Source organism: Panthera pardus, unplaced genomic scaffold (genome assembly GCF_024362965.1).
Source record: "Panthera pardus isolate Hobbes unplaced genomic scaffold, ASM2436296v1 HiC_scaffold_27, whole genome shotgun sequence".
NCBI classification, from domain to species: domain Eukaryota; kingdom Metazoa; phylum Chordata; class Mammalia; order Carnivora; family Felidae; genus Panthera; species Panthera pardus.
In genome coordinates this window covers 54,624,393-54,645,106 of record NW_026526843.1, presented here as the reverse complement: position 1 = coordinate 54,645,106, position 20,714 = coordinate 54,624,393, and the positions used below count along the sequence as shown (strand labels likewise).

The following is a 20,714-nucleotide window of genomic DNA, read 5'->3' as shown; positions in this document are numbered from 1 at the left end:
CTGAGTCATCAAATTCCAGGCTTCAAATTATATTACAAATTTATAGTAACCAAAACAGTATAGTACTAGCACAAAAATAGACACATAGATCAATGGAATAGAATAGAAAAACCATGGGGCACCTGGATGGCTCAGTCAGTTAAGTGTCCAACTTCAGCTCAGGTCATAATCTCGCAGTTCATGAGTTCAAGTCCCGCATTCAGCTCTGTGCTGACAGCTCAGAGTCTGGAGCCTGCTTCAGATTCTGTATCTCCCTCTCTCTCTGCCCTTCCCCCACCCTTGCTCTGTCTCTGTCTCTCTCTCAAAAATAACCATTAAAAAAAAAAAAATAGAAAACCCAGAAAGGAACCCATAACCCTATGGTTAACTAATATTTGACAAAGCAGGAAAGACTATCCAATGGGAAAAAGACAGCATCTTCAACACATGGTGTTGGGAAAACTGGACAGCAACATGCAAAATAATCAAACTGGACCACTTTCTTAAACTATACACAAAAGTAAATTCAGAATGGATCAAAGACCTAAATGTAAGACCTGAAACCACAAAAATCTGAGAGTAGAACACAGGTAGTAACCTCTTTGACACCAGCCATAGCAAGTTTTTTTCTGGATATGTCTCCTGAGGCATGGGAAACAAGCAAAAATAAGCTTTTGGAACTACATCAAAATAAAAAGCTTCTGCACAGTGAAGAAAAACAATCAACAAAACCAAAAGGCAACCTACAGAATGGGAGAAGATATTTGCAAATAATATATCTGATAAAGGGTTAGTATCCAAAATCTATAAAGAATTTATAAAACTCAACACCTGGAAAACAAATAATCTAATTAGAAAATGGCCGGAAGACATAAACAGTCATTTCTCTAAAGAAGATATCCAGATGGCCAACAGACACATGAAAAGCTGCTTACCGCCACTAGTAAGTGGAAAATGCAAATCAAAACTACAATGTGGTATCATTTCACACTTGACAGAATGGCTAAAATCAACAACACAAGAAACAACAGGTGTTGGTGAGGATGTAGAGAAAGGGAAACCTTCCTGCACTGTTGGTGGGAATGCAAACTGATGCAGCCACTGTGGAATACAACATGGAGGTTCCTCAAGAAGTTAAAAATAGAACTAAAATGGGGCCACTGGGTGGCTCAATTAAGCGCCCAACTCTTTATTTTGGCTCAGGTCATAGATCTCACAGTTTATAGGATCGAGCCCCATGTCGGGCTCTGTGCTGGCACCATGGAGCCTTCTTGGGACTCTCTCTCCCTCTCTCTATGCCCCTCCACCCCACTCACTCGCTCTCGCTCTCTCTCAAATAAAAAATAAATAAATAAATAAACTTAAAAAAATACAACTACCCTATGATCCATCACTCTACTAGTATTTATCAAAAAAATACAAAAACACTAATTCAAAGGGATACATGTACCCCTCTGTTTATTGCAGTATTATTTACAATAGCCAAGATATGGAAGCGTCCCAAGTGTCCATCAACTGATAAATGGATAAAAAATATGTAGTATATATATACAATGGAATATTACTTAGTCATAAATAAGAATGAAACTTTGCCATTTGCAAGGATGTGGATAGAGCTAGGAAGTATAATGCAAGGCAGATAACTCAGTCAGAGAAAGAGAAATACCATATTATTTCACTCATTTGTGAAATTAAAAAACAAACAATACAAATGAGCAAAAGGAAATACATAGAAAGAAACCAAGAAACAGACTCCTAACTATAGAGAACAAAGAGATGGTTACCAAAGGGGTGGTGGTTGAGGGATGGGTTAAATAGGTGATGGAGATTGAGGAATGCACTTGTAGTGATGAGCACTGGGTGATGTATGGAGTTGTTGAACCTGAAACTAATATAACCATGTATGTTAACTAACTGGAATTAAAATAAAAACTTAAAAAACTTTTAGTTTAAAAATAATAACAGTAACAAAATGCCTAAAAAGCAGCATGACAGCTACATTTCTTTTTCATTTTCTCTTACATTGCAAATATGATACAGCACTAAAGAAAATATTTTAATCATACATAACCTGACCTCCAACAATTTTTCATTTTTCCCTTACTTTTCATTCTTTGTCCACATGTATACATAGGGCTGAAATTGAAACACAGAGGGGTTAAGTAATTTGTCCAAAGTCATATACCCAAAAACTGTCAAGTTAATATTGGAACCTAGCCATGCTGCCTCGAGTCTGTACTCTTTTTTTAAGTTTATTTATTTATTTTGAGAGACAGAGAGAGAAAGAGAGTGGGGGAGGGGCAGAAAGAGAAAGGGACAGAGAGAATCCCAAGCAGGTTCCATGCTGTCAGCACAGAGCCTGAGGTGGGGCTCAGACTCACCAACTGTGAGATCATAACCTGAGCCGAAATCGAGATTCTGATGCTTAACCGACTGAGCCACCCAGCCACCCCTCAAGTCTGTACACGTTTTTTAAAACTTTTTTTAATGTTTATTTATTTTTGAGAGAGACCAAGTGCAAGTGGGGGAGGGGCAGAGTGAGAGAGAGACATAGAATCCAAAGCAGGCTCCAGGCTCTGAGCTGTCAGCAGAGCCCAACACGGGGCTCTAACTCATGAACCGTGAGATCATGACCTGAACTGAGGTCGGACGCTTAACCAACTGAGCCACCCAGGCATCCTGAGTCTATACCTTTAAGTAGTATATGACATCTAAATCTCTTTGCCGATCCCCACCAGGCAAGCTTACAATTAATTCAATTTCCTGAATGACTTGATTTTCAGAAATGAGTAGTCTAACCGGTAGACACCAATAATGCTAGAAAGGTGTGTTTCCTTTTATGAATTATTAAATTGGCATTCAGTGGCAGCTACTCAGTGTAGAAGAAATCAAAGAACTAAGAATCAAAGATAAAAACTTTTGCAAGGCCTAATGAAAACACTTATTTATATAAAACTTACTGATGGCAAAATAATTATGTGAATAGTTGGTATCAAATCAAATATTTGTACAGTGCTAAATTACCAATACACAGATTTTTTCCAATACACAGTGAAAAACATACCCATACAAGTCAAAGAATCAGATTGTCATCATCCTAATCCAGGGTTAATCTTAGCAACACTCATGGTGGATCAACTAGATATGATGTGTGTTCCGGTATGATCCAACATAATATCCAATCACTAAGAATAAATTCTAGCCAAAAATGTTAACCTGAATCCATCAAGCCTTTAGGTGTAATTCTCAGTTTACAGGAAAAACATAGGCTAGAGAAATAAGGTAACTGATACCACAAGGAAGAAAGCAGCCAAATCCAAAAGGCAGAACATTCTGTACGATCACTGGCCCAGTCTCAACATTCCAGTCATCGTTAAAAATTTAAAAAAAGGAACAACAACAACAACTATGCTAGGATAAAACAGACTTACAGGACACTAAAAACCAGAAGCAAAGCATAATACTGAATTGGACACATATTTATAAATATCAACTATGAAGGGTATTTGGGGATGGATGTTTGTAGAAAGTTAAATATAGTCTGTGTACTGTAGATAAAAATGTACTATAATGGATAGAAATGTGAGGATTATTGACTGAAAAAGTTGCAGAATGATATGTACAGATGATCTTATTTTATCATGAATATATTTTTTTTTAAGATTACATATTTCCTGGGTTGGGGGAGGCTTGAAAAGCTGTAAACCAAAGGGCAAATATATAATTACTTTGGGAAATAGGCATAACCTACTGAAGTTGGAAGATCTGTAAACCTAGTACAACACAGTAGTAGTCAGCATGTGTGTGTGTACGTGTGTGTGGTGTGTGTATGCGAGTACATGTGAGTGGGGGGATTACATCTGTATGCATCTGTACAGATGAATCTCACAAGCATAACACTGGCCAATAAAAGCAACTCACAAAAAGAATACATACAATAGAATTCCAAAAGTTAGACAAGGGTCAAAAACAGGTAAGGCAATATATTTTTTAGAGATACATACACATGAAATAAAAACACCTTAAAAAATACAAGGGAACAATACAACTTATCATAATGGTTACATCTGTGGGAAAGGAAGAGAAGATAAATGATGGTGGTACACACAGGGAACTTCTAAAGTTCTGGTAATGTTCTGGTTATGGTCTTTTTACTTGGGTCATACATATGCACCATTCACTTTATTATTGTTCACTGAAATAAATATACACACACATATACACATATTTCACTTGTACATATGATGTCTTATAATAAAAATGAAAGCTGTGTACCAGATCTTGGGCCACATTGTAAGACTGCCCATTCCACCAGTTAGCTGGCCTCCTGGGAGATTTCAGAGCTCTTTACTATAGAATTTTTATATTATTTTCAAACTTCACTATGATAAGCAGCTTTAAAATAGATGTCACTTTGGTAGCTTTTAACTCTACTGAATGATTTTCTCAAAATAAATTCTCAGATCTGGAGTTACTGAGTCTAAGGGAATAAACACACTTACAATTCTCAGTACAAACTGTCAAATTACTTTTCCCAAATATTGTCCCAATTTATAATATCATCATATTAATTGAATACAACTTCACTGACAACTCATTGTTACTTTTAATTTAGTGTTTTTAATTTTTAAATTATTTTGAATTCAACTATTAGGAAATAATATTTTCCCAGCAGTTTGCTATTTCTATCTTCTCTTTATATTTTTCTGCCCATTTGTCTAGAGATCTTGATATTTTTCATATAAACTTGAAGGTACTCATTATCTGTAATTAGTCCTGTTAGGAGTTGCAAATATTCCTATTCTGTTTTTTTTTTCTTTTGGTTTTCTATTTTTCAAAGTAGATGCTATAATTTTCAATATATTAAATATTATCTTTTGTTTTTTCAGATTTCAAAGAGGAAAAGTTATCCTTTCCCTACAGATCAGATGACTCAATCTATTCCTACTTTATAGTTCCCACTTTGAAAGAGACTATATGCTGAAAGAAACACTCAGATTATTGTCAGAAAGCCCCAAAATTGATCATATGGTAAAAAAAAAAAAAATTTTAAGTTTATTTATTTAAGAGACAGAGCGAGTGAGTGAGCGAACACATGCACAAGAGCAGGGGAGGGGCTAAGAAAGAGGGAGAGAGAATCCCAAGCAGGATCTGTGCTGGAAGAGCACACAACACAGAGCTGATCTCACGAACCACGAGATCATGACCTGAGCTGACTGAACTGAAAGCAATAGTGAGAGGCTTAACTGACTGAGTCACCCAGGCATGCCACTCCCCTACAAAAAAAAAAAAAAAAAAATTGTAATTTCAGTTCAATGGTGTAAGAACAGATTATTAGATCAATGGTGTTAGAATAACTGGCTGGTGATTTAGAGGGGGGAAAAACACTCGTACTCTACAACAAAGTAAATTTCAAGTGAATTTAAATTTAAATGTAAAAAATAAAATATTGAAAAATAAACTGAGTTAATATTTACTTAATCTTGGAGGGGAAGGCTTTTTATGCATATCTCCAAAGGCAGTTAACAAAAGTAACACAAGTTATATGTAAAACTAGTGAAATCTGAATGAGGTCATTGGGTAAGGTCAACTTCCTTGTCGTGAAATCTGAATAAGGTCAGTGGGTAAGGTCAATTTCCTGTTTATGATTTATCCAAAATTTTACTTGCCATATACATACTGTGAAGTATATGCAGGATTTTCTCATTAATAAAGTGAGAACTTACCACTGCATGTGAGTCTATAATTATCTCTAAATAAAAACTTGTAACAAGGACACTGGGAAGGCCATTTGGCTGACATGGAATGATGTTCAAGACATACTGTGAGGTGAAAAATAGCTTTCAAAACAGTGTCTGATACACTTTTATAAACACAGAAAAATATACATACATCTATACACACAAACCGAGAAAACGTTTGGAAGTAAATATATAAAAGTGCTATTATTATGTTAATAACACAGCCCTTGGAGGAAAAAGATATTACCATATTCATTCTGCCAATTAAGATGCATCCATTGTAAATTCTGACAAACACTGAAAATTGTAGGAACCAAAAGAATAGTCAACCAAAAAAAGATAAGCTTCAAAAGTAGGACAATGAGTCCAATACTTGATCTTGAAAATTTAATTTGCAAGTGAAGAAAACTAAAAAAGACAGACATAAAATGGCAAGCTCCAGCACAGGCACAAGCAGCCTATATGTCATTTTTAACAATGATTTTATTTCAGTGGTTAATTATGTATCTTGAAATCAATGAGAACAGATTATTGCTTGAAATTTGACTGTATTCTCAGATCCCATTTTTTTTTTTTACCATTACTTTAGTGGCTGTGATTTTTTTCCCTCAGTTTTAAGGAATAATACAACCATGTCATGCAATTCACCTTCATCAAAAGGTTGGCAGGCTGATAGAGATTTCATGATGCTGTCAATGATGAGTTAATACCACAAGACTTTGTTGGCATCAGGATTTTAATGTCAAAAATGGTGACTCCTAGAAAATGAAGCAACTGCCACCCACAAAGCTAGGGCATACTAATATAATATTTATAATATTATTTGCAAATGACATATCAGATAAAGGGTTAGTATCTAAAATCTATAAAGAAGTGATCAAACTCAACACTCAAAAAACAATCCAGTGAAGAAATGGGCAAAAGACATGAATAGACACTTCTCCAAAGAAGACATCCAGATGGACAACTGACACATGAAAAAATGCTCAACATCGCTCATCATCAGGGAAATACAAATCAAAACCAGGGGATACCACCTCACACCTGTCAGAATGGCTAACATTAACAACTCAGGCAACAGATGTTGGGGAGGATGTGGAGAAAGAGGATCTTTTTTGCATTGTTGGTGGGAATACAAGCTGGTGCAGCCACTCTGGAAAACAGTATGGAGGTTCCTAAAAAATTAAAAATACAACTACCCTATGACCCAGCAATTGCACTACTAGGTATTTATCCAAGGGATACAGGTGTGCTGTTTCAAAAGGGCACATGCACCCCCATGTTTAAAGCAGCACTATCAACAACAGCTAACGTATGGAAAGAGCCCAAGTGTCCATCGATGGATGAATGGATAAAGATGTGGTATATATACAATGGAGTGTTACTCGGCAATCAAAAAGAATGAAATCTTGCCATTTGCAACTACATGGATGGAACTGGAGGGGATTATGCTAAGTGAAATTAGTCAGTCAGAGAGACAAAAATCTTATGACTTCACTCACATGAGGACTTTAAGAGACCAAACAGATAAACATAAGGGAAGGGAAACAAAAATAATATAAAAACAGGGAGGGGGACAAAACATAAGAGACTCTTCAATATGGAAAACAAACAGAGGATTACTGAAGGGGTTGTTGGGGGGGGGGGAGGGGAATGGGCTAAATGGGTAAGAGGCATTAAGGAATCTACTCCTGAAATCACTGTTGCACTATATGCTAACTAACTTGGATGTAAATTAACAAAATAAATAAAATATTAAAAAAATATATATTGGTAGTATAAGGTATTTTTCTACTTGGAAGAATCCTACAAGTTCAATGTAATAAGAGAGTTTTAGCTACAGTAACTCCAGTCTTAATAGTTTGACCTAGGTTAAACTTAACTAAGACTTAGGTTACATATTTGTAAAATGGAGATTAACTGTATTCACTACAGACAGGGTTATTGTGAGAATCAGAGGAAATGATGCGTTTTAAGATGGGGCGCCAGGGTCGTTCAGTCAGTTAAGCATCGGACTTCAGCTCAGGTCGTGATCTCATGGTTCATGGGTTCAAGCCCCACATCAGGCTCTGTGCTGACAGCTCAGAGCCTGGAGCCTGCTTCAGATTCTGTGTCCTCCTCTCTCTGCCCCTCCCCCACTTATGACAGCATGCATTCTATTTCTCTCAAAAATAAATAAACATTAAAAAAAATTTTAAAAAGAGCTTAGAACAGTACTTGCATATGTTTCATATATTTGTTTAACAGTATGTTGTATGTGCTGAAATTCTCTGTCATCTATTTGGCTTATATACCTCATGCCAAAGTAATACAGTTCATAGAAAAATAAAGGTTAGAACTCACAATTCAGTAAGTCATGGGAATGAAAGGCAGAGAGCATAAGGAACACAGTTGATGATATTGTAATAGCAATGCAATGAGACAGATGGTAACTACACTTATGGTGAACATAGTATAATATATAAACTTGTCAAATCACTAAGTTGTAAATCTGAAACTAATGTAATTGTGTCAACTATACTCAAATATTATTTTTTTTATTTAAAAAATAACTCACAACTCAGCATCTTCCTAATATGCCCTATATCTGTAAATAAAGCCCTATTTCTCTATACTTTAGCTTGTGTAAAGTTTTCTATAATAATTATTTTAAACTCATATATAGAAAAGTAGTTTGTGCACCTGGGTGGCTCAGTTGGTTGAGCATCTGATCCTTGATTTGGCTTGGGATATAATTCCAGGGTTCCGAGATCGAGCCCCACTTCTGGCTCTGTGCTGAGTGTGGAGCCTGCTTGGGGTTCTATCCCTCCCTTTGTCCCCCTCCCCCACTTGCACTCAAAAAAAAAAAAAAAAGGAGTAAGAAGACAAGAAAAAAGAAAAAAAGAAAGTAGTTTTAACAAATGTGCAAATGTGGATCACAGATATATGATCCAAACATTTCAAAGCAATATAAATGATTAAAACTCCATTAACCAATAGCCATTGTAACTCAATGTGAACACTAGGCTGGAAAAAAAAGATATGTTAGAACATTACATAGGGAAAAAAGTAGATGTTGGTACTATTCTAAAAGTGATATAAACCAAATCGGTCAAGTAATATGACTTAAATTCTTGGTAAAATCCAATGAGATGAAATACTTACCCTAATAAGTATTAATAACACTAATGCTAATAATACTTGCATACTGGCCAAGCTGTCCCTGATCTCTTATTGGCAAACTATTTTTTAAATAGCCTCAATATGATAATATGATGGCTCTCATAATCCTGCTTTGGAAAATCACTATGTGTGATAAGTTATCATCTCTTTTTACACTGCCCTTTAATAAAATTAGAAAAGCAAGAACACAGTAAGTCAATGTTTCAAAGTATGCCTATTGTGTTGGCCATGACTAAATAACCCCAAAATGTTTCCAATCTCTCTAGCATATTACACACACACAGTGTTTTAATATATATGTTAATAAAAACTGATAGCGACTTTCGGTCGATTTTACTTTTAAAACCATTCATATACATAGCACGCACAACCTAACATTTTAGTTAAAAGACTCTGCATTGAAACTGAATAGCAGGTGATTTAGCATGAGTAACAGGTCAATTATACAGAATTGTAATTGTTTCTGTGCATTGGGATTTTATGTTAAACATGGGAATGTGATGGTGAGCAGCCATATTTGATTTTAATTGCTGCAGCTTGAGTTCTCCAAAACATCACGAGAACACTAGAGAAAATGACATGAGGCAAGGGAGATGAAAATGATGCTGCAGAGGGAACTCTGGTAACAAATGTAGCTCTCTCTGAGGGACTGGCTATGATTTACAGGGAAGAATAAGCCTCTTCCAAAGAGTCTCCTCCAGCATTAGACAACCCCCTTTACTTTCCTCAGTACTGAAAGCAGAAAAGACATACTTTTCCATCAATAAATGCCTGAAGAATTGCAAACCATTTTTCAGAACAGCAAAATCTTTAGGCTTTCTTTAGCTCCTTCAACATTCTTACACTGACAAGGAAGCATTTCATACTATGCCCCAAAGAAGATAAATCTGTTCAAAATCTTTAAACAAAACAGGGGTGCCTGGGTGGCTCAGCTGGTTGAGTGTCTGGCTCTTGATTTCAGCTCAGGTCAGTAGTCTTATGGTTCGTAGGATCAAGCCCTGCATCGGGCTGACAGGCAGTGTGGACCTGGCTTGGGATTCTCTCTGCCCCTCCCTGTGCACTCTCTCTCTCTTTCTCTCTTTAAATTAATAAATTAATTAAAAAAAAAACTTTAGACAAATAAAATGACAAATCAAGCTGACAAATGAAAAAGAATAAAAGAAAAAGATAGAAAACCTGTAAACCCAGATAAGAAATCTGTTAGAAACAGTAGTAATAAATGCACAACGAAAGGTCTTTCTTACCAATGAGCCAATGGGGAAGAGGACAATGACTCAGACACCTGAATCTTTCTTCTGCTTTCCATGAAGAGCCCTTCCTGAAAGCATTCAGGTAGCAATAGTGATGATAAAAGCACCTTGGGATAGAATTATGGGCCATAAAAATCAACTACATTTTCTGAGTATTTACTAAGCATTTTATAGGAATTATTTCATCGAATCCTTAACAGAGCTCTGTGAAGTTTGTTCTCATGTAGAGATAAGAATATTGAAACTTAGGCTTTAAGGAACATGTATGAGGTAGCACAAGAGGCACAGCTGATTCAAACCCAGTCTGTCTCACTTCAGAACTACATTGTCAATTACATTGCTCAAATGAGACACATACATGTCAAAGTCAATAAAATATAAGGATGGTATAGCATTTTTAAAACTAAAGGACTTTTGAAATACAATTACCATTACTATTCATTGTTACTCAGTTAATATCCTCTAGACTTTAAGATTTTTTGCTCCTGACCACCCCCCAAAAATGTGTATATAGTATATATGCTTGAATTTTATAGTGATTTATTATACGTATATGAAATATTTGTTTCATAAAACTATACTCATCCTTACTACATGTAACATATTCTAATATATTCTATTCTTTTCTTTTAATGCTGGAATTAATTTCATGACCCACAAATAGGTGGCATCTTGCAATTACCAAAAAAAAAAATAAACAAACAAAAACAAACTCAGCTCTGGACCATAGGTGCATGTATGTTTGGAAATACAAAGAGAAGTATGAACATCCTGTCATGTTAGAACTCATACAGCCATTCTGAGAGAAGATTAAATAAAATATGTATGTGGGAAATCACTTAGCACAGAGTCTGGCACAAAGGCATATTTGGTAAATATGTTTCCACGAAACCTCTTGCAGCACTACCATCCCCAAACATTTAGAGAAGTGAAGCTACACCACCACCATCATAAGTATTATAGTCACTGAGCTGCCAGCCAAGGTTGACTTTCTGATTCTTAACCAACATCAAAGAATGGAAGTGTGCTACCTACATGCCCTTCCTGATAAAAGCAACTTCTTGCTTTCAAAAAAATTTTTATGAGCCATTTTGATACAAAAATTTTTATTTATTTTTTTTGATACAAAAATTTTTAAAGTATATTAAACACTGACTTGACTTCTTGAAAGGACTAGACAGAATTTAGCCTTTTCAAGGACACAGGGTCACACTTCTGCACGCACAATGGTGCAGAACACTCAACTTTACAACTAGTAGATAGGTCACCTAATTCAAATCTCCCACTTTACAGATGAACAAACTGGTATCCCAAGAGGAGATGCAATTTGTCCAAAGTCACCCAATAGAAAGGTCAAGTGATTCCCATCACACCATGCTGTCACATCTATTATTGTACTATGTCGAGCACTATCTAGCAACATAGTCACAATATAAGAGCAATACTTTTGTAATTTCTCTTATGTTTGTTATTTTGGTTATCTCATTTCTTTCCCCATAATCTTTAGCAATAAAACTCTTAAGTCAAAAAAGATCTAGAGGCACCTAGGTGGCTCAGTTGGTTAAGCGTCCAACTTCAGCTCAGGTCATGATCTCATGATTCGTGGGTTTGACCCAATTCAGGCTCTGTGATGACAGCTCAGAGCCTGGAGCCTGCTTTGGATTCTATGTCTCCCTCTCTCTCTCTGCCTCTCTCTCAAAAATAAACTTAAAAAAAAAAAAGGATCTATGTTAGGGCACCTGGGTGGCTCAGTCAGTTAAGCGTCCAACTCTGGCTCAGGTCATGATCTCCTGGTTTGTGAGTTTGAGGCCCATATAGGGCTCCTCTGCTGTCAAAGCAGGACCTGCTTCGGATCCTCTGTCTCCCTCTCTTTCTGCCCCACCTTGGCCTGCACGAGTGTGTTCTCTCTCTCTCTCTGTCTAAAATAAAAATTAAAATAAAATGGATCCATGTGTTTATCCTCTGCAGGAAAAATTTTAAGCTAGCCCGTCTTAGGGAAAGAACTCCCCAAAATATAATGTCTGTGGTGTTTCAGAAAGAAAAGGGATCCAGACTGAATCACTATGTGGTCTTCAGAAAGCAAAAAGGATGCAATGAAAAGCCCACATTTAAGAACAAACAGTTCTGTGGATGTGACTGTCAGAAACCTCAACCAGTCTCTGAAAATAGGCAATATCGTAAACTTCACAAGGGCAGAGACTAAGTTCTGAGTAAATGTGAGTTGAATACTCTGAAAAATGAGTGTTTGTCACTACATAAACTGGTCCCAGGCCATTGTACTGTTGGATGTAGGCTTGCACTTTAGGTGTCTGTCTCTTCCCTTTCCTATTAAGAAATGAACTGTCACTTATGTCTAATGACACCACCCAAATACAGCTTTTGTAGAAGTTGATAACACTGTATCTTCTAAATAGGATGTTTCTAAATATGCTCTGAGAACACTAGAATTATTTATAAAATTAGAATAAATATGCTCTAATTAAGGGCCTGAAGGATTCCACTATGTAAGAAGCACGTCAATATTACCATAGCTCTCCTAACTTCCATCTTGCCTGCTCTTCTGTTGAATTGTTGGCTCTGAAGCAGACTGCAGATTACAGAGGTTGCCTGATGTCACCTCCATTGAGGTGTTATGTTACTGGGACTATTTTTAACCTGAAACCAAGGATACTTCTCTGTAACCTACAAAATTATCATTCCAATGTCTTTTTAAACGGCAAAATGCCTTGAAAATGACGACTGTGTACCCCAACTGAAAGCCACTTTCTAGACACATCATTTATTTCCAGTTTTGTCCTCTCCTTTGAGACTCCAGTCAGCCTTCCTTCCTTTTTTCCATTTTCTACTTTATTTTTCACAGTTCAAACACTTTATTTTATTCATCTGCCTTTGGGTGTCTGAGAGATATTTCCTGTATTTTGTAATCAAAAGGAAATAGACATAACTAAGAAAATACATACAAAACTTTATCTTCCCATAATCTCTTCAAAACATGATCTTAGGGGAAATCTTATGATATGTAAAGTAAAAAACAAAAAACAGAAAAACACTAATCAAAGACAAAGGGATTTAAGTATTATCCACATATGATTTTACTTGAAGCAATGGTCTCTTGATGACATAACTAGAACTAAATTTACTAAAATAAAAATTACATTTCATAGCCTACTTCTTCATGTTTGTGATACATGCATGATTAACTCTGCTTTTTTCAGTAAAACTGAATCTAAGAAACGCTGCTTTTCCTAAGATTTACTCAAGCTAGTATTTAGTAATGCAAACATTTTTAAGGCCACTTTCAGCAAACTATTTCAAAAAAGAAATACTCCAAACACATTAAAAATAATTCAAATTAAAGATGAACATAAAGGAAGGGAAGCAAAAATAAGATAAAAACAGAGAGGAACACAAACCTTAAGAGACTCTTAAATACAGAGAACTGAGGGTTGCTGAATGGGTGTTGGGTGGGGGATGGGCTAAATGGGTGATGGGCATTAAGAAGGGCACTTGTTTGGATGAGCACTGGGTGTTGTATCTAGTGAGGAATCACTAAATTATATTCCTGAAATCATTATTACACTAGATGGTAACTAAATTGGATTTAAATAAATAATTCCGATTAAATAATGATTGGAATTATTGAAGTCATTTGGGAAACAACTTTTAACTAATTTTTCCATCTTGACATGCCTAAAAACAAAGCTTCATAACATGAATTTATGCAATGTGCTTGATAAACTCAGATTATGTTCACCAGTAAGTGATATGAAAAACAACTTTTAAGATTAACTTCAAATAAGTTTTTCCCATACTTTGAGAAATATTACTCTCACTGGAACAAGTCTAAAGTGAATCTTTTTTTAAATACACCAGATGCCACCTAATTCAATTTTCTGGATCACACACAGCATCTTCCTACCTCTACCATAACAGACTCTAACAGAATGAAAGTAGTTCATATTATGAACTGAACCAGAAAGCAAACTATTTGTTATAAGAATTAGTAGCATTTAATAGGAATTAGCACTCTTATCAATTAAAATTTGAATCCAGATAGGAAAAAAATCTCTTAATGTTTCAAAAAATTTTAAAAACACCCCAACTTTCTAGGTAACAAAAAAGAAAGGCAATAATATAGAATCCAAGTATGGTATTAACAACTATTCAAAAATGGATGTTCTTCTCAGTTTCAAGATAGAGTGGAGAGAACAAATGAATAGTCTATAGGCTCCTTCCAGCTCTCATCCAACATGTGTTCACAGCAGCTACAGACAAGTTATCTGCAGCCATGCAGTTTTCAGGATGGGAATAAACATGTCTGCTGTCCTGAGAACAATTACCCAAGTGCCACTACAATAAGAATTTTTGATTAGACAACACCTGAAAGGATATCTAGTTTACCCTCTCTGTATTTAAAAACAAGGAAACTGAGGCTCAGAGAGATTAAATGCCCTAGTAATTCAAACAGGCATATTTAAATACCTGCAAGATTTAGTAACTTTTCCCAATTATTAGAGTATATTAGAGTTAAATGGGTTAACTCTAAGGGTCTGAACCACTGATTCTCCTTCTGAGATGGAATGGGCCTTTGGAAATTTACCAGCTGTGTGATCTTGAGCACACTGCAACCTTTCTAAGCCCCAGTTTCCTCTTCTGTAAAGTGTAGAGAATACCTACTCTAACGAGGTGGTTGTGAGAATTGCATACAGCTTGTAAAGTGCTTAGCACATCGATTAGCAAATAATAAGCATTCAAAACCAGGTAGCTATAATTTTTACTCGGCCCTGGCAACATGGCTGCCCCTACTGTTTGAGAAAACAGCTAACTCCATTCATTAACACAATGGACAGATATTCATCCACCAGAGCTTTTCAGGCCTACCACATTCTGCAAACAGGAGAAAACCCCACTCAACAACCTATTTCACCACATTTCAAACCCACCCTTTACACTGTTAAAAAACAAAATACTAACTGCTGCCAAATGTCTTCTACCACAAGTGGTACGCTGAATTTGTCAACTAGATATTGAAGGGGATTTTCTGGCTCCACCCAAAACATGGAGAATAAATGATGGGAAAACAAGGGGAAGATAAGGTCACACACCTGAAATGGAATTCACAGAAGCTTCTTCTCAGCTCATTTAGTTGTGAGTAGATAGGTGGGTGTCAGAAAGCAAAACGCTACCTTTCAGCATCATAAAGCAGGAATAATGGCTACCTCAACAAAATACAATTCCCCAGGCCTCTCAACATAATAGAAAAGAATCCGTTTCCTGGTCCTAGTAATTAATACGCACACGGACAACACCTGAGCATCCTTCTCGAAAAACTGAAGGCTAAGCTGTATCCGAGCTGCAATTCACCCTAGGACTACATAAATATATGAAAAACTCCTACTGAAGGGCGAGACAAAATTACGGAGAATATCGCCTTGAAATCAACAAGGTGGGGATAATGTTATGCCAAAAGGCGTCTCCATTGATAAAGTCCCGATCCTCCATTCTCATGACACTGCAAAACCCACCACCCTCTAAGGAAATTACAGGAACCACCCGCAGCAACCAACCTCAGCAATCGGCATCGATCATATCGACCCCTACTCAAATGGCGCTAAGCACCGTGGGTCCAAGCCCCTCCCTGGAGCTGCTAACTCCCGCGCTGACTCCACACTACCTCACTTCCTTCCAGTCCTCCCTGCTATGCTCAACCCCCGGCATTTCTCACCAAACTTCGCCACTGACAGAAAAGGTAGGAACGAGATAGACTTCCTACACTTTGTTCGGAGAGTACCAGAGCCACACATACCCGTCCCTATTACGATCACGTCAAACTCCGAAGGGAGATTATCCGCCATCTTGAGAGAAAACGTGTCATGTGACTATCGCTTGTGGAAATGAGATCAAGTCAGGCATTGCCCCGGTAGAAGGCGGAAGGGAAAACAGTGCATTCTGGATATTGTAGTTCTTGGGTGGCCGGTCCAGGTAGGCGGCTACAACATTTTATTTGAAATGTTTACGCGAATGTTAAAAGCTCAATTTATTTTCCAGGCAGAGTGCAGTGGCGCATTTAGCCTGGAGGTTTGAGGTAGTAATGAGGTGGAGATTTTCACTCTAGCTAGCTAGGATGAATGTGGCAAAACCTGGGTGTTCCTTGACGATGAAGCAAGAATTGGAATATATGAAGGGTGGAGTGAAATTGAAAGGGGATTGCTCTGTGAACAAAGGACATTTTCATTCCAGTCTTGAAACTGTTTCCCCCAGCGAGTCTGTTCTTTTGTTTTGGCCTCTGAGGCATAATTTTACGCACCAACACTTCAAAACTATATCCCATATATTTTTTGCCTCCATATCTCCCCAATGAAAACCCACGAAAACCGTCTCGCCCTAGTCTAGCCCTAGTTTCGCCAGAATGGAACCTAAATTGAGTTTGCATTTGTTCTAGTTAGTCCAGCCGGACATCCGGGAGTATATATTTAGAAAATTAGCCTTGCTTTACAGCAGCGAAAAAAGATATGAAAGCATAGTAGTTGCTTGATAAGCGTCTAATGATTCTGAATCTAGTTTTTTATACATATGCACGGAGTCCATACAAGATTCTTCTGATAAGCTGCTGCAAAAATGACCATGATAAAATACCATTTATAGTAAAGTGATTGTATTTGATGAGGGGCTTTAGGGTTCGTTGTGTAGTTATTTTATAAGCGTCTCAAAATAATTCAAAGCGAGTGCAGTAGTGGACCTTCCCTTACACAACTTGTCCTCTGAATCGTTTGTGGTTTCCCAGTCTCACTGTTGTTCCTCCAGCATGGGATTATCTTCCCATTCTCTACCTAACATATCCTTAAGATTCAGCTCAGCTTCTACCACCTCCTCCTTTTATGTCCTCCCTATATTGGGTTAAATTTCCATAGGTAGTGCTAACATTCTGTCATAGTCTTCCATATTGCCCTGAAATTATTTGCATTTAGGTTGGTTCCTATACAGTACACATATCTACATATGTACAAAAATACACACCCAGATAGGCCTAAATTATAAGACCTTCTATGACAGGGACTGTGCCTTATTTATCTTTTTACCCCCTGCATCTAACGTGGGCCTATTGCTTAGTAGGATGCCAGTGTTTGCTGAACTGGTTAGTTCTGACTCCCTTAATAGATGGTAAGTACTGTGAATACAGGGACTGAGTATTCCATCTTTATATCTACCCACAACTATCATGTGTCATATTTTGAAGATGCTCAATACCTGTTTCTTTGCTAAGGTTCCATGAAAATTCTTTAAAACTGTACTTTACTGGGGTTGGGTTTTGTTTTGTTTTGCTGCATTTTGCCATAATCTTTAGCAACATTTTACATGTTTCATTAATTTATTTTATGGGTTATCTGGATGTATTGAACAATTCTTTTGTGATACGGTCCTCTGATGAATATTTTGTGTAAGAGATTTCTTTGAGAAGTGTAAGGTATTGTTCAGTAAATCACTCTGCCATTTGCCTTGATATGAAAAGAAAGTTTTGAGTACTATCAGAAGTGAAATAGATCTTATCTGTTAGATCTATGAGATTCTTAATACCATCAGTGGAAATGAAAATTAATAGATTTCCCAGAGTAAACACAGGAAACTTTCCAAAATCTCCTTTAACAGTGAGAAACTATGGATGGGTAGTTAAAAACATGATAAATTAAGGTATCTCTATCATACTTTGGCAATATCTGTATACTTGTGTGTGTATCTTTTTCAATATGAGTGTATCTTTCTATGGATTCAGAAATTTTATAACAAGTAGACACACTTATGGATTCAGAAATTTTATAACAATCAGACACACTGTGAAGACACTACTTATCATTTCATTCAATTTTCCTCAAATATTTATTGAATACCTACTATGTGCAAAACACTGATTTAGATGATGGAATTACAGCAATGAATAAAACAGACAAAAACCTCTGACTTCATTAAGTTTACATCTAATAGGGTATAAAACAAAATAAACAAGTAATTGCTCTGTCATGCTAATATTCCAATATGTTTTGCCTCACATATGAAATCCCTTTTATTCTCATCGCTTCTCGGCCTTTTGGCTAAGATCAAGTGTGAAATCCCTTTTATTCTGAAGTTAGAAAGCAGGACCCTTGGAAAAATAAAATTGCCAGCGTATATTTAGCTGTCCTTTCTCTATTATACACTCTCTGAACATGGAAAATATGGTTACATTAGAAAAAATTAAAGCCTCTGCATGGAGAAAGTGTTCAAAATACCTTTTATTTCAAATGTATTTTTATAGATCTCCTGTAAAGACAAATATAGGGGTTGATAATGTCAGTAAAATAGGATGAAGCAAAGCAGCTTAATTGCTGTCTATTCTGTTATTCTAAGGATGTCTATTTTTTAGAAGTGAAATATTTTATTTGGATAAGTCATAGTACGAGATGATGGATACATATTGACTTACCCTATTAAGTCACTGTGATCCTAATTTTGTACTTAATGGTTTCCTGAGTTGAAAACCATGATTCCCTGAATATTTACCTTGTATTCAGAAGGTTACATAACTGTGTGATCTGACATAACAAATGTTTATAAACTGGTAATTTAATGGTCTCTATCCCTGGCCTTTCCTTTGAGCTCCAGATCCATATATCCAATCCCTTACTCAACATCTCTTCTGAACATGTCCACTACTGAACTCCTGAACATTTCAGCCCCACTCCCAAACCTCTTCATCCAGTGTTCCCTACCTCAGAAATGGTACTACCTTCTAATTAGTTACTCAAGTCAAAAACTTAAGAATTATCCTTGATATATCATTCTCTTTCACTCTTAAACCAATTCATCATCAACTCTTGCCATATCTATCTCAAAGTTATATTGTAAACATACCCACCTCTCAATCTGGACTGCCCCCGTAATCTCTTGCCTAGACTACTACAATAGGCCCCAGCTCGACCCTTGATTTATGCTTGCTTCTCTCCAGTCCACTGTAGAGGAGAGTAAACTCTTAAAAATTCAAATCTAGGGGCATCTGGGTGGCTCAGTCATTTTAGCGGCTAACTCTTGATTTCAGCTCAGGTCATGATCTCACGGTTTGTGAGGTTGAGCCCTGCATCAGACTCCACACTGTCAGCACAGATTGGGATTCTTTCTCTCCCTCCCTCTCTCTCTGCCCCTACCCTGCTTGCACTCTCTCTCTCAAAATAAATAAACTTTTTTTAAAAAAGATTAAAAAAAATTTTTAATTCAAATATAAGGGCACCTGGCTGGCTTAGTTGGTGGAGCATGTGGCTCTTGGTCTCAGAGTTGTGAGTTCAAGACTCACATTGGGCATAGAGGTTACTTAAAAATTAGATCTTAAAGGGGCGCCTGGGTGGCTCAGTCGGTTAAGCGTCGGACTTCGGCTCAGGTCATGATCTCATGGTCCGTGAGTTTGAGCCCCGCATCAGGCTCTGTGCTGACAGCTCAGAGCCTGGAGCCCGTTTCAGATTCTGTGTCTCCCTCTCTCTCTGCCCCTCCCCTGTTCATGCTCTGTCTCTCTCTGTCTCAAAAATAAATAAACGTTAAAAAAAATTAAAAAAAAATTAGATCTTAAAAAAATTCAAATCTAATTATGTCCTCCCCTACCTAAAATCGACATGATTTCCCATTACTCTTAAAATACACTCCAAAATTTTAAGCATGGTCTAAAAGTCCCTGCTGAACTCTCCAGGCTCTTCTCATACCTGTCACCCTTCTCTCTCTAAGCTCCAACCATATTGTCTCTCCTTCGTTTTGTCTGATACACCATGCTCCTTCCTTCTTCAGGGCCTTCATTCATGTTCTTCCATATTCCTGAGGTATACTTTTGTCCTTCTTCTCCCTTTCTCTTAGCTTAATCCTACTCATTTTGCAGTTCATTCAGAATATCACTTTCTCTTGTAAGTCTTCATCTAATCCTCAATCTACCTTAAGTCTCCTTTCACCCTATACTTCTCCTTTGTTCAACTTTTCATGATTGGAAATATCAAATTACTTATGCAGTTTCTTATTTTACATCTGTTACCCTCCTAGGAGATGAGTTATGCAAAGGCAAGGGCCATACCTATGTTTTTCATCATTATATTTCCAGTACCATCATTCAGTGCCTAGCATATAGTAGGCACTGAAAAATATCTGCTGAAATCCCACTTCTGGGTATATATCCAAAGCAAATAAAATCAATATCTCAAAGATATATCTGCACTCCTATGTTCATTGCAACATTATTCACAGTAGCCAAGATATAGAAACAACTTCAGTGTTCATCAACAGATGAATGGAGATACACACACACACACACACACACACACACACACATATACACACACATAGACACATATATGTTTACATAGATTTATACAAAGGAATATTAATCATCCCTTAAATAGAGAAATTCTGCCATGTGTTTTTTTTTACATAATATATTTAGGAGATCCTATGTTCTCAGAACATATAGGGACACCTCATTTTTAATGCTTTCCTATAATTCCATTGTATGAATATGACATGATTTTACTTAATATTCCTCTATTGATGGATATTTAGTTTTTTCCTACAACAAATG

General features: G+C 36.7%; 1 protein-coding gene across 2 annotated transcripts in view; it reads right to left on the bottom strand.

Moving 5' to 3' along the window:
- The window catches only part of CHM (CHM Rab escort protein), a 254,693-nt gene extending 238,675 nt beyond the window's left edge, over positions 1-16,018 (bottom strand). For both annotated transcript variants that reach the window (XM_053891439.1, XM_053891440.1), the window contains exon 1: positions 15,939-16,018. In XM_053891439.1, coding sequence (XP_053747414.1) covers positions 15,939-15,987 — 49 coding nt within the window. In that variant the 5' untranslated portion in view covers positions 15,988-16,018. The remainder of the gene's footprint in view (positions 1-15,938) is intronic.
- Positions 16,019-20,714: the final 4,696 nt, after the last annotated feature.